Source organism: Zalophus californianus, chromosome 1 (genome assembly GCF_009762305.2).
Source record: "Zalophus californianus isolate mZalCal1 chromosome 1, mZalCal1.pri.v2, whole genome shotgun sequence".
Taxonomy (NCBI): Eukaryota; Metazoa; Chordata; class Mammalia; order Carnivora; family Otariidae; genus Zalophus; species Zalophus californianus.
In genome coordinates this window covers 46,021,953-46,037,546 of record NC_045595.1, presented here as the reverse complement: position 1 = coordinate 46,037,546, position 15,594 = coordinate 46,021,953, and the positions used below count along the sequence as shown (strand labels likewise).

Here is a 15,594-nt window from a genome sequence, read left to right as displayed (position 1 = left end):
GCCTTTCTGATGTCATGTTTTAATTTAAAGATTATTCTGTTCATTGTAAGATCAGAGGCTTATATTTTCAGGGCCATATGCTTCATATCTATGAATGGTTACCCTGTGGATCTCAGTGGGAGTTAAAAGCAGAGATGGTTGCAGAATTGAGCTTTCTTCCTTTTGTTGCACGAGGCACTTTTTACTTGCTTTTTCTGGAGAGTGTAATCTGTGTATTAAGGTGACTTGTTTGTCATAAATGTTTATTAACATGTTTGGATAGACAATGGTGTGTTTTTTATAGGCATTTCTTAGTTTACTTGCCAGTACTAGACATTAAAGGTCCTCCCATAAAGAGTGGCATGCTCCCCATCATTTTGGGAGGTAAGTGTGTTCTACTTCCCGAATCAAAACATTCTTTCCTGGGGCAGTTGGGTGGTTCAGTTAAGCGTATGCCTTCCGCTCAGGTCATGAACCCAGGGTCCTGAGGTTGAGCCTCCAGTCAGGCTCCCTGCTCAGTGGGAAGTCTGCTTCTCCCTCTCCCTCTGCTGGTATCCCTGCTTGTCTCTCTTGCTAACACACACACTCTCTCAAATAAATAATAAAATCTTTAAAAACAAAACAAAACAAAAACATTCTTTCTTCATTCAGTCTTTTTTAGAAGAATAGGATGTTCCTTTCTCTGTTCCAGGAGTGCTTTCCTGCCTTAAAACCTTTCTTTATTAGATTTATTACATCTGTCATGCCTTCTCATCTACAAATCTTACCTGTCTTTCAGAGCACGGTTTAAAGTTTAATCTTTTATGAAACCATCTCTTTCTTGCTCAGAACACACATCTGTTTTCTAAGCTCCTTAGTGTATATTTTCCTCACAGAGCTAATTTCCAAACTAACAGGCACTGATGGTTGGGTGACCAATCCCTTTCTCTTTGTATACACTATTCACCTAAGAACAGCCACGTGTATCTCAGAGGCCAATAAAAGGTTGAAGTCTGCTGTATGGGCTCTGGGCAGCTTTGTTTTCCTGATGTAGATGTTGAGCTGCTAGGTGTTGAGGTTGGTCAGTGAGGACAGTGAGTCAAACTGAAAATAACAATCAAGCCTTTATTTATTTATTGAGACACTGCAACCAAGAGGCAGAAAGTGTCCCCGGTGTCCTAGAGTTCCACTTTTTCTCATGGAACAGCACTAGGCAAGGGTCAGGTGGATGCAGCACAAATGGGGGAAATGTTTTTTTGCTGTGGAGCCTGAAATAGAAGGTTCCTGGCTTTTTAATGGATCTAGGGGGTCTGGTAGAGGGTGAGGGGAAAAGATAAAGAGTGGAAAAGTACTGAGCCAGAGTGGAGAAAAATGCTTTAGTTAGGGCCTCTGGTAATGAAGTCTTGGTGGAGGTGCCTTAGAAGTGCCTTATCAAAGGCCTCTGATAAGGAGGTCTCTGAATAGAGACGCTTAGGCTAGATATGTGTGTGCAGATATGTATCAGCCTGGTAGCCTAGATGGGGTGGGGTGGAGATTGGGCTGAGTCCCTGGCTGTAACTGTCTTCGGAAAATTGCAGTGCATTGGCTGTGCACAAAGTCTCCTATAGAGAGGGCAGCTAGCTTCTAGCTTTGAGGCCTATCAAGCAAAGCCTTGTAATTGCCTGTAGTCAGGCCTGAATGATCACACATAGGATTTTAGTCTAGAGTTGGACTCTTCAATAGGTGCCACCTCTTCTTTTTATTTTCTTTAGGCTGGAATGTGACCTGAACTGCAATAGCCAAAATGGGTCCATAAGGGAAATATCAAGGGAATTCAGAGGCTCTGGAGCTAACTAAACCAGAACCAACAACAGCATGCCTCTTGACTTCCCCTTATGTGAGGAAAAATCAGTTCCTAATATTTAAGCCACCATAGTCATGTTTTCTTCTTGTAGCCTAAAATATTACTCATTGATACACCATTTATTCTTGTAGTGCCTTTTATTGTTATATAACTGATTTATTTATATTATTATATATAGTTCGTGGTACCCAGAGGGACCAATTTCAGCCATCCTCTGCTACTGTACTATTTCCCTTTAATCTTACTGCAATTCAGAACTGGTGGTAACCATACTTTGAAGCTGCCAGTATTTCTTTTTTGCAGCTAAGTCACCAGAGATGAAAAACATAGGATTCTTAGTTTATTTATTAGTGCTCATAGAAGAGTGATGTTGGGCAAGATTCCCAGCATCAACTGCCTTGTAATTGAAGACCTAAGTCGAGTTCTCAGTGATAGTTTCTCATTAAATAAAGCACCAGGTAAAGGCCATTTACCTTTTGAATATTCAGCACTGCTCTCCATGATGGGCTTAGATCATTGTCTATTTGTTATTTCTGTTACCTAGGAGTAAACAAATGCCTGGAATTATATATAGGGTGATTCCAGTAAAAAATGCATTCTTTTCCCTCTAAATTATTCCATTTAGAGGTAGGCCTATTTCCTTCTTGATAAATTGCAACTCTAGATTTCTCAGGACAATATCTTTTTCAGGAGTTTTGGGTTTTAGTCATAGCTCTTGCCTTATTGACCAACATTGTAAGAGCTTCATCAGTTTGTGATTAAGTTTCTTGGGAACTTTGAAAATGTTGAATTTATTGACCTCCCATCAGTCCTTGGCTTAAGTACAGGAATTGGCTTTGCCCTAGATACAGACTTCTGGCTACTGATAATTGTCTGCGACTTGTAACACCACTCTCCAGATTCCAGGTCATTAGAGATGGTTTCTTGACAGATTGGATAATTGCAAGGAGACAAATATAATATGTTTCAGATTCTTCTCCTTAATGTGCATCTTAATGACTTGATATTATTCTTGGATGAGCCAAATCCATGCTTCCCTGCTATAGAGAACAGACAGATAAGCCTTTGCCTAAATGCTGATGTTAGAGTTTTATTTCCTCAAATTTATAGTAGCAGATTTATAGTAGCATCTATAGACAGTGGTCCTCAGATCTAATTACTTTACTTTAAATTAGTTATTTCAAAACCCAAGCCATCAGTTTTGGCAGAGGTCCTCCAGCATTTAATTGGTCAAAATCTAAAAGCCCTGTAGAGAAGGCCCACTTGTTTGCTTACTACGAGCTTATCCTGAAGGGTTCATCAGTAGTTAACTGTTTGCAATTCAATATTATGTGGGCCCTATATTGACATTATTAATATCTCCTTATATAGTTTTCAGGTTGTAGTTATTAGAGGCATATTTTGTGGCAGAGAATAATTCTGATAATGATGATAAAAATGCTAAAATTGATTACATATTTGTTGTGCAAGGCAATGTGCCAAGCAGTTATATAGCTTTTCTCTTTTAATTCTCAATACAACCTGATAAAGTAGATAGAACTTTGGGGACTCTTCTTAATATAAATTTTAGTGAACTCTGGATTGTTATATGAGGAAAATCTTATTCTTATCTGCAAATATTACCTTGCCCCATCTCCATGTGGCAGTCAGTGGTCTTTTCTCCAGGCTCATGCTTGATGGGTAGGCTTCTTGACTTTATTTTTATTTTATTTTATTATTTTTCTTCAAATTTTTATTTAAATTCTAGTTAGTCAGCATAGTGCAATATTGGTTTCAGAAGTAGAATTCAGAGATTCATCACATACAGCACCTAGTGTTCATAATAACAAGTGCCCTCCTTAATACCCATCACACATCTAGGCCATTCCCCACCCACCTTCCTCTGTCAACCCTCAGTTTGTTCTCTAAGAGTCTCTTATGGTTTCTTTTTTTCTTCCCCCCACCCCCATATGTTCATCTGTTTTGTTTCTTAAATTCCACGTATGAGTGAAATCATATGGTACTTGTCTTTCTGGGACTGACTTATTTCACTTAACATCATACACTCTAGCTCCATCCACATCATTGTGAATGGCAAGATTTCATTCTTTTTGATGGCTGAGTAATATTCCACTGTATATGTATACACCACATCTTCTTTATCCATTCATCAGTCTGTGGGCCTTTGGGCTCTTTCCATAGTTTGGCTATTGTTGATAGGCTCCTTGACTTTAATAACAAAATATTAAACCTACTGATTTCTTTGATGCACATTGAACACAGGATTCTTCTTTTAACTAGTAACTTAGAATTAAATGGACTTGAACTCTTACTGTCTCAGTCCTTGCCCAAAGTTTGGCTGTGAGGAGTAATGTTCATGAAAGAGCACCTGAAGGGCATGTGCCCCTTGACCTCTCTACTGTACAATATTTGGTAGCCACTAGTTTCGTGTGACTATTTTAAATTTAAATAAATTAAAGATAAAATAAAATTAAAAAATTCAGTTCCTTAGTCAAAATACCCATATTTTAAGTGCTAAATAGCCATGTGTGGCTAGTGACTTTTGTATTAGACAGCATTAGATATAGAACATTATGACCATTGTTGAAGTTTAATTGTACAGTGCTGTGATAGACTGTTAGAGAGTTTCACATCTGGACTGCATCTTTTTAAAAAAAATGATTAGTTTCATTGAATTGTACTTTGATGTGTTGACAGTGGCCTGTACTAATAATGTGTATGGAGTGTTCTTATGTGTCAGATACTGTCTTCAGTACCTTTTATGCATTGACCACTTAATTCCTACAACTATTCCATGAAATAAGCTTTATTTTTATCTCCATTTTATAGATAAAGAAATAGAGGCTCATAGACTTGCCTGTGGTCACTCAGATGGTAAACAGTGCAGTTGGGATGTGAGTCCTCTAAGTGTGGCTTTAAACCTGTGTTCTTACGTACCACACCATCCTGAGTCTGAAATCCCTATGAAGAGGCCTTGGAATTCAGTCTCAGGATATGAGTAGTAATTCTCATCACTTTATTTTTGTATCCTTATTTCTCCTGGCTATAGCTGTATATTTATTTCATTTCTGTTACTGCAATGCTGTGATTCAATTCTGATGCCAACTGCATGGAGTTAGCACAGACTCTGCAAGTTAAGGGCACAATTCCCAGAAAACTACCCTTACTTCTGATGCCAGCCATAGTTTCAGGGGTCCCCAGACCACCCAGACTTCTGACCAACTAGCTACAAATTTGGGGATTTCTATGACTGTCTCAAGTCTAATAATTTGCTAGAATGACTTACAAAATTCAGGAAAGTACTATATTTATGATTACAGTTTTATTATAAAGCCTATCAATCAGGACCAGACAAATGATGAGACAATTAGGATGAGGTCTGGGATGGAAGCAGAGGCATCACCCTCCACCTTGATGTGTTCACCAACCAGGAAACTTACTGAGATTTGTTGTTCAGAGTTTTTATTGGAGTTTCATGACATAAGCATGATTAATTGAATCATTGGCCATGTGTTTGAACTGAATCTTTAGTCTTCTTCTCCTCCCTGGAGTTTGGGCTGGTTCAAAGACCCAACTCTCTAATTCCATGTTTGGTCTTTCCAGGACTAGCCCTCATCCTTAGTTATTTATTAGTGTAAATCAAGTATGACACAAGGGACACATAAATAACAAAGTCACTTCCATCACCCAGGACATTACAAGGATTTTGAAATTATCTCCTGGGAACCAGGGTCCAAGATGAGACAAAATCTTTATTATACAACTGTATGTATTTCTTTAGGCTGTTTTAGATACTTTTTGAAATGAAGTGGAGGATTTATTTATGTTTGTGTATATACATGTATAAATAAAAATATAAACATTTTAGGTATATATGTATAAATATATATTTTTAATATAGGTGCAAGAGGACTACTGACCATAGTTTTATAGATTTCCAGACATAAAGATTGCCTTAGAAATAACTTAGTTTTACACTCTTACTTTACTGATGAAGACATAAGCCCAGAGAAGTGAAATGGCTTGCCTAGCTACTTGGTGGCAGAGTTGGGACTGGAGCTCAGGGTTTTTAATCTTATATTAAAACTCTCCTTGTCTTCTCAATCTCAAGCTCCTCCTCTAAAATAGTCATGTCACTACCACTGCATACTTTTCTCACTTCTTAGTGCACCTTAGAAACCTCAGGCTGACTTTAGGAGATAGCTTTGGAGCAATAGATGAAGCTTGCTGCAAACTATTTTTGTATTTCCTGCCTTTGCACATGTGCTGTTCTTTCTGCCTCAAATGTCATTTTACCTATTGGCCATCTCTTCATTGTTTTTGTTTTTTTATTTTTTTAAATTAACTAGTTAATTTTTTTTGGATATGGTGTTCCATGATTCATTGTTTGTGTATAACACCCAGTGCTCCATTCAATACATGTCCTCTTAACTCCCATCACCAGGCTAACCCATTCTTCCACCCCACACCCTCCCCTCTAGAACCCTCAGTTTGTTTCTGAGTCCACAGTCTCTCATCTTCATTGTTTTTAAATATACAAGCTAAACTTCACATCCCCTGTGAAACCTTCCCTGCCTTTCTCTCCTCTCACAGATTTCGTCTCCCCTTTCTCTGTGTTTTCACATTATTTAGAATATGCCCTTATCTTAGTGGTACTTATCATAATTATATTTTTAATTCTTTTTCTACATCTCAAACATTAACAGAATTTTTTATTTCACCCTTGTTGCTACTAAACCTTTTCCTCTCTTTGTCTTCCTAGTCCTGATACAGCAGCATCGGTGACTCAGCTGCTTCATCCAAAAATCTAGAAGTCACCTTGATTTCCCTCTTGTTCTCATCTTGCTCATCTAATTAACAGCAAGTTCTTTGGTTCTGTAGCCTAAGTATATCCCAATGCTTTTCTCTCTCACCTCCGAACTGGTCTGTCTGCCTTTACTCTTGCTTTCTTTCAATCCATTCTCCATACAGTGGCCACCGTTCTTTCAAAATATAAAGCATTTTGAAATCTCGCTCCTCCCCATTTGACAGACAGCCACATCTTCTGGTGCAGTGCCAGCCACTTCCCCAAGACATGATGGTGAAGATCAGAGTAAATGGATTTGGCCGTACCGCCAACATCAAATGGGGTGATGCTTGTGTGAGTATGTTGTGGAGTCCACTGGGGTCTTCACCACGATGGAGAATGCTGGGGCTCACTTGAAGGGTGGGGCAAAGAGGGTCATCATCTCTGCCCCTTCTGCCGATGCTCACATGTTTGTGTTGGGCATGAACCATGAGAAGTATGACAAATCCCTCAAGATTGTCAGCAATCCCTCCTGCACCACCAATTGCTTGACCCCTCTGGCCAATGTCATCCATGACAACTTTGGTATTGTGGAGGAACTTGGGACCACAGCCCATGCCATCACTACCACCCAGAAGACTGTGGATGGCCCCTCTGGAAAGCTGTGGTGTGATGTCCGAGGGGCTGCCCAGAACATCATTCCTGCTTCTACTGGTGCTGCCAAGGCTGTAAGCAAGGTCGTCCCTCAGCTGAATTGGAAGCTCACTGGCATGGCCTTCTGTGTCCCTACCCCCAATATGTCAGTCATGAAACTGACCTGCTGCCTGGAGAAATCTGCTAAATATGATGACATCAAGAATTTGGTGAAGCAGGGCCCCGTCAAGGGCATCCTGGACTACACCAAGGACCAGGCTGTCTCCTGCAACTTTAATAGTGACACCCACTCTTTCACCTTTGATGCTGGGGCTGGCATTGCTCTCAATGACCACTTTGTCAAGCTCATTTTCTGGTATGACAATGAATTTGGCTACAGCAACCAGATGGTGGACCTTATGGTCCACATGGCCTCCAAAGAGTCAGAGCTTCTGGACTGCCAGCCCCAGCGAGAGCAAGAAGAAGACAGAGGCTCTCAGCTTCTGGGGTGTCCTTGCCCCAACTCATCCCCCAACACACTGATAATCTCCTGATCTCCATAGTTTCCATTCCAGACCCCCTGAAGAAGGGGAGGGGTTTGGAGAGCCCTACCTTGTCATATCATCAATAAAGTATACTGTACCTAGCCAAAAAAAAAAAAAAAAGTAAAACAAATCATGTCATTTCTAGCTGAAAATCCTCCATTAACTTTTTCTTTCACTGAAATAAAATCCAAACTTCTTATTGTGCCAGGCAAGGACCTACATGATATAGCTGGTTCCTCCTCCATTTTGTACCAGACTCCCCCACTTCCATAAATCTCTGTTTGTTTCTCAAACATACCACGTTTGTTTCTTTTTCAGGGCTGTTCCAAGGTGTGGCTTGCTGTGTGAGTATGGTGGGAGGGAGGAAGCTTAACTTCTCTTCCTCCCCTGTGTTCTCCATTAGCTTCCCCTAAAGCCACTCTGAATAAATGTAAAATCTAAGTGCAAAGAGGTGGCTTGCTGTACAGCTTCAGGATGAGAGGCAGGTTCCCTGGGTTCTCCCAACCAGATTGCTGCCACAGTCTTTAGGCTTGTTTCATTTCAAGCTTCTGTTAAAATGTCATCTCCTCAGAGATGCCTTCTTTGATCCATTATAGCACCTTCGTGGCTCTATGATATCGCTTTGTTTTATTAAGTTTGGTTGTACTCAGGAAATTGCCTTGCTTAATTAATTAATTTAATTAATAGGCTTTATTTTTTATAGTAGTTTCAGGTTTATATAAAATTGAGGAGATGGTTCAGAGAGGCCCATATATGCCCTTCCTCCTACTACCACCCAGTTTCCCCTACTGTTAATATTTTTCAGTAGTATAATACATTTGTTACAGTTCAATCAATATTGATACATTAACTAAAGTCCTTAATTTACATTAGGGTTCACTGTCTTGTATAGCAATATGGGTTTTGATATATAGGTAAAGTCATATATCCCCCAGTACAGTATCATACAGAATGGTTTTACTGCCCTAAGGGATCCCTCCGTTCTTAATTTTCCCACAAACTCCTGGCAACAAGTGATTTTTTAAAATTGTCTCTATAGTTTGGCTTTTCCAGAATATCACATAGTTGGAGTCATAGAATATGTAGCCTTTGTGTTGTTTATTTTAAATTACTTGTCTGGCCTTACTAGAATGCACATTCCAGGGTAGTAGGAACCTTGTCTATTTTGTGTGTTGCTCATTTCTCAGTACCCCAGTCATACTGCGCACGTGGAAGACCCTCAACAATTGGAAGTTGCTGAATAAATGAATAACCACCTGTTGTCTGCAGCAGGCTCTGTGTCCTCTGAAGGCCGGAACTGTGACTTATTTTCTGGTGTCCCCAGTGCTTAGCACAGAGAGTTGCACAGGGAGGGAAGTCAGTAAAAGTTCATTGAGTAATATTAAATAAAATTTGGCCTCTATCATTTATTATTTGTGTGACCTTGGGCAGGTCCCTTACCTCTTTGAACCTCATTTATAATGTTCATTTCTTAGGGTTGTTGTCAAGATTAAAGGAGTTCACATTGAACACTACATCAAAAACTAGTGATGTACTATATGTTGGCTAATTGAATTTAAATTAAAAAAATAAATAAAAGATAGGAATAAAGCTAAAAGAAACTAAAAAAAAGGAGGTCAATGGACACAGTATTGTATAAATGTATGGAATTGCTATTGCTATCATTGTTCACTTTTCTGCCAAATATGCCAACAAGGTTTATATTAACAGTGCATTCCTCAGTAATGCCAAAGCTACTCCTTAACTAGCCTTCACAGGCCTGAAATGCCTCATATGGTAAATTCTCAGGAGGCTGAAAGAATGTTATAATAACTCTTTTGCTTCTGTATTGTTTATAGTAACGCAAGGCTACTTGGTAACTTGGGGCTGTCTGCAGACGCTTTGCTGTTGCCAACACATAGTTCTTATTTCCCCCATGCCTCCCTAGTGTTTCCATTAGCCATGTAATACAGTTTTCTCCAGCTAATGGTTAGGGACCAACTGTTCCTGTGTTAATGCTTGTGTTCAGTTCATTAAAAAATAAAACAAAACAACAACAACAACAAAACTCCTGATAAGGATTCTTGGTTCATTTAAAAACTTTAAAGATCAGAGGCTACTTCGTTCTTATTTAAAAAGAGAAAGAATGATCGTTCAACTCAGGGACTTTATTTACGGTGGGACTAAGAATCTTTACAGATATCGATGGTTATTTGAAAAAGTCAAATTGGAGTGCAATTCACTGATGTTGTTAAGCACAACAGCTACTGGGGCTATATTTAAACATGCATTCCAAAGTGAAGGGTGAGGAAAATTGCTTTGCAGATGCTCAGATGAAAGCAGTCACTTTATATTAGGCAGAAAAAGGCGGTTTGAGATAATCTCAGTTTGAGGAAAGTCCGATTTTAGACCAGCCAAAGAATAGGAGCACAGTGGGAGGGTGGGAAGTGTGGAAGGTGTTATCACTGATCCGGAGCATAGAGGATTAGGGGGAGCGTGCGGACATAGTGTTAAACCAGGTATGTTTGGATCATTTATTTTAAGTTTTCTTCCCCACTTTAGTTCCTAGACATCCTGAGTCTTTAATCCAAGCCTCCTGCTCTCTTGCTTCACTCTGTATATTTTAACCTTTTCCATCACTTGCCTCATCACAACATATGTATCCTCTCATTTATTCCATTAGCAGTCTGTTAAGCTGAAACCCTGTTTAGTGGGTACTAAATGAGCTAAGCATGAGCTTGTTCAGGTAATATGTTTTCAAGTTTGTCAGGAATTCTCTGGGAATATCATTCCTGACCTCAAGATGATGATAACTGCTTCTTTGAATTTTGGGGATTTTATTTTAAGATATTTACCTTTTCAAAATTTCCCTGAAATCATTTCCCACAGACATCCACCAACTCTGCCCAAATAAACAAAGTTAGCCTTAAGCCAGACCAGTGGGCCGTTAGATATGGGTGTTAATCAGAAAAGTGTAGAAATGCCCTGGTGTACTGGAGTATTCAGGTTTCTCCTCCCAATTTCAGTCCTTCCAAATTAGCTTTCCTGTCTCTGTCCTGAAACCAGGGATGCAGATATAATATAAAGCCCAGCTTATTATATGCAGAGACTATTTCTAACGGATTAATATTTTAGATTTGATTGTTTAAACAATTGGTTTACCCATGTCTCCTATTTTCTGAGTTAACAGACTAATTTGATCAAATTGCTCACGTGTCTTAAGTTCATAGAATATCAGATCAAACCCACTGAATTGTTGCTTTTGCAGGTCAAAATGGTGAAATATTGGTAATTTTATACATCCAACCTAATAAAAATAGCTATAATAGCTGACATTTATTACATGTAACATCTATTAATTGTAGTGTTTATTTAAATTAATATAAGCAAAGCACTTACAGTAGCTCCTGGCATAATAGGATTTTATTGTGTGCTTTATTCTAAGCTCTTTACATGGATGACCGCACTTAATCCTCACAAACGTTTTTTGTGTTTTATACATGAAGAAAATGAAGCTCAGGAGGTTAAGCAAATTGCCCATGTTGAAATGGCACTAAGAGATGAGCTAAGGTCTGATCATGAGAAGTTTATCTCTCAGCCTGCTCTCTTACCCATTATGTACATAGTCCCAGACCATGCCTATTGTACGTTCATTAAACAAATGTTTTGTTGAAGACCTACTGCCCAGAATTCTGCCCTAACTGGGGTTTCCTGCAGGGATAAAACATATGCATAAAACAATTTTATCATGAGTGATAAAGATCAGTGTCAATATAAGATAGCTACATTGGGATATCACAAGGAGGTACATGTTAAGGTACAGGTGCATGTTCAGAAAACACTGTTAAATTAAAAAATTATTTTGGTAATATGAAGTCCAGAGGAAGTTTAAGACAAACTACCAGTGGACACTAAATTCAAAACTAGAAGAAATTTATTAATCACTGTTTCAATGTTTGTTGTCACATAGTCACTTTTGTACACATGTGCCATATTATCAATGGTTGGTGAGTATAAATGTGTAATTACTTCTGTTTGCTGCAATGGAGGCAACTTTGATTTCAATTCATTGAGAACCCCTCCAACAAAATTCTGTCCTCAATTTTAAGTCCACAATTCTGTTCATCATTCATTAAATACTTATTGAACATCTATAATGTACTAGGCACTGGAAAATAAATATCAGTAAACAAGATATAGTCCCTGGCCTTAAGAAGCTCACAGTCTTCAAACAGCCTTCCAAATGAAAAAGACAATCAAATATTTGAATAAGAATTCCAGTGTCTGAATAGGAAGATCAATGTTTCCACATACCACGAGGTTTAGAATTAACAAAGGCTTACACAGGTGCTTCCTGACATTAAAGATACATAGTCTGTGTTGCCTCATAACTTAAAATTCTTTTGGCAGTTCAGAAGATCCATGACCTATCATCCTATTGTATAGTCACAACACATCAGGTCCTGCTGAAAGGTGTTGTTAACATATTAGTTTGTATCTTTTGCCTGCAAGGTTATTTTAAGTAATGTTTGATTTTGGAGTAAGTTTAAAATTTACTAGAACTAGGTAAACTTAGACTGATGTAATACAGAAAAGTAAGAAGAGTCTGATTCACTACTTCTTCAGATACTGCTAACCTCATGGCATCATGGGGCAATTTACCTTCTCACATTTTCTCCAAGGAGGAAATTTTGGTTTATGTTTAAATAGTGAATAAAGTATCTTATACAGAGTTTACCTTCTGTAGTCAGAGTGTAAGACAAAATTTGGGTCTAATAAATATTACTTTTGAACACTCAGTAAAATTGGTCTTAATCATAGGGACATTCTTGCTTTTTGGAACAATGGAACTGAGATTGGTTGAAAACACTATAGATTCATGTATTTCACTTCCCTCTGACTTTTGGCTATAGACTTATTCAATGAAATGGTGGGCAGAATTGCCCATATTACTTAAGTTATATATATATATATATATATATATATATATATATATATATATTTACTGAGCAACATATATTTGAATTTGTGTGGGTTTGTAGAGCGGATGGTGATAAGCTACTGTATTGGTTATGCCCTTGCTCCTCATTATGTAATTCGCTTCCAGTTCAGCTCTTCCCCATTAATATAACAACCCATATGAGTTGAGTCTTATTGAGAGAATGGGAAGATTGAACCTCCAAACACAAAATTGATCCCTAATTTGAAGGTGTTGGCTTTCACATTCTGATCATCTTATGGGATCTTGGTATCTTTTGATATATAGCACTTGCCCATTAGCGTGAGCCTCCAAGTCAATCCAGAACATCCTAATGTCTTGATGCCAAGCATATAAACTACCCCAGGGTTCAGTAAACATAGAATTTACAATATCTTGGGTGTATTTAAAATTGCTCAATTACAAGTGATAATTGGAATGGACACAAAATTGGTCATATTAAAGGTACTATTCATAGGGAAAGACAAAGGATAAAGGATCTAAGGTCAGGGTAGGTTTGATATATCCAGGACAAAACATTTTCTTCTGGTGTGTCAGTGTGGGTCCATCCTAGCTGAGTTTGAGAATTCTCCTTTTAGTCCTACCCACCATAAACATCTTTCTCCTTCGAGACACATTCCTAAATAAACAAGAAAATCCTATTTAAATCAGCATAGTTGATAATTCTGGCAATTTATATGTACCTACAGTTACCTATGTATGTATAAACACTTTTTCTTCTCTTTATTAATCATCATAAAGTTATGCTCTAACTTACTATTGAACCATTTATTACAATTAATCCATCAATTTGTAATCATCATAATCATTATTGCAGTTATTAACTGTGGCATCTTTTGTTATTATTGTTGTTCTTGGTTCCAAATATTAACTTTCAACTGCTACAGTTCTCATTATTATTAATTTTGGAGTAAACTTCAGTATGCACTCTCCCAGTTTAGAGAAGGGAAACATTTCTGTCTGCTAGGACAAGGCTTAGAACATTTGAAGACTCTCAGTAGTCTTCTCTTGAGCACAGAAGATATGGGAGCTTTTATGACAGTTACTGGGCTGGAGTAGGATAATGTATCTTGCATTAAGTAATTCGCCAGCATCTTTAGTTGTTTTTAGGTTCAAAGAAACAATGAAAAATAAAATAAGCCTGTCATCACCTCCTGCAGCTGAAAATCATTATTCACTCATTATTGGTTATTTTGAGTGTACATGTGAACATTGTGAACATATGAAAGTCTGTCTTTATATTCAGATCGGGTTATATATGAGGTTCAGATGATCTCTTTGAAGCTTCAGTTGTGGATTGTTCAGTAAGCAAGGACTGTGCCTTCTGAAGTTTGCATGCAACATGATTTCTCTAGGGAAACTCATAAAAGGAACATGATATGTAAAACTCCTAACTCCTTGATTCATGAGACTGACTGCTTCTTAGCTCTAACCATCTCCTAACAAAATTTTACCAATAAAATATCCTTGTGTATGACACAAAATGACCATACCTTATTTTAAATCAGAAGAGTTTACAGAGCATTTCTAATATGTTTTTAAAGCATATGGAAAAATATCTAGCATATTTTAAACCAGGGAAGACTACTGTTTTGGTAAATACCTAGGAAGGTGGAATTGGATTTAATTAAGGTCTGAGTCTGAGATCACAGAACATTAAAGTTGAAGTGACCTTCAAAGATGTGTTGAAACCATGTCTTTCCCTCAGTGTTAGAATCTCCTTTTTTGCCTTTTTCTTTTAATTTTTTTAAAGATTTTATTTACTTATCAGAGACACAGAGAGGGAGAGTGAGAGGGATAAGCAGACTTCCTGCTGAGCAGAGAGCCAGTTGTGGTTGTGGGGCTCTATCCCAAGACCCTGAGATCATGACCTGAGCTGAAGGCAGACACTTAACCGACTGAGCCATCAGGTACTCTGCTTTTTTTTTTTTAGAATTTCTTTTTTGTTTTTTAAAGATTTATTTATTTATTTATTTATGTATTTATTTATTTATTTAACAGAGAGAGAGAGAGAGAGAGAGAGAGAGAGAGAGAGCATGCGCTTGTGCGCATGGGAGCACAAGCAGGGGGAGTGGCAGGCAGAGGGAGAGTGAGAAGCAGACTCCCAGCAGAGCAGGGAGCCCAGTGCAGGTCTCAATTCCAGTACCCTGGGATAATGACCTGAGCTTAAGGCAGATGCTCAACTGACTGAGCCACCCAGGTACCCTCTGCCTTTTTTCTTTAATGCCTTTTTTGATGGGGTATTTACTATTTATTTTTTTTTAAAGATTTTATTTATTTATTTGAGAGAGAGAGACTGAGAGAGAGAGAGCGCACATGAGAGGGGGGAGGGTCAGAGGGAGAAGCAGACTCCCTGCCAAGCAGGGAGCCCTATGCGGGACTCGATCCAGGGACTCCAGGATCATGACCTGAGCCGAAGGCAGTCGCTTAACCAACTGAGCCACCCAGGCGCCCTGGGTATTTACTATTTATAATGTAGGCAGTGACATTGTGGACCAAGCCCCTACTCTTTATTTTAATTAATGCGAATCCTATTTCCTTTTAATGTCTGCCCACTGGTCTTGGATATTCAGAGTTATATAGGCAAGCTTAAAGAGAATAGGAAAATTGTATTGATACTGATTTTCAGTGTGGACACTGATTTTTCCTTGAATCTTTTTTGTCTTTAACACCATGAGGACTTTAGGTGCAGATCCTGCCAAAGAAGTGAGCATGTAACTCTTTTCCCTCTAATTAGTTAACTCTCAAACTAAATTAGGTCTGAGTCAGTTAATCCATTAAGATTATTATCTGGTGAATACTATCAATTTTACTGCTGTCCCTGAATTATTAGTCTTCTATTTGTTTACAT

The 15,594-nt window shown here is 38.2% G+C and overlaps 1 protein-coding gene across 1 annotated transcript; it reads left to right on the top strand.

The window, feature by feature from the left end:
* Nucleotides 1-6,979: 6,979 nt before the first annotated feature.
* On the top strand, nt 6,980-7,774 carry LOC113916044 (glyceraldehyde-3-phosphate dehydrogenase-like). The gene has a single exon (XM_035727258.1). It carries the CDS (start codon nt 6,980-6,982, stop codon nt 7,772-7,774), a length of 795 nt encoding a protein of 264 aa, XP_035583151.1.
* The last annotated feature ends 7,820 nt before the right edge of the window (nt 7,775-15,594 follow it).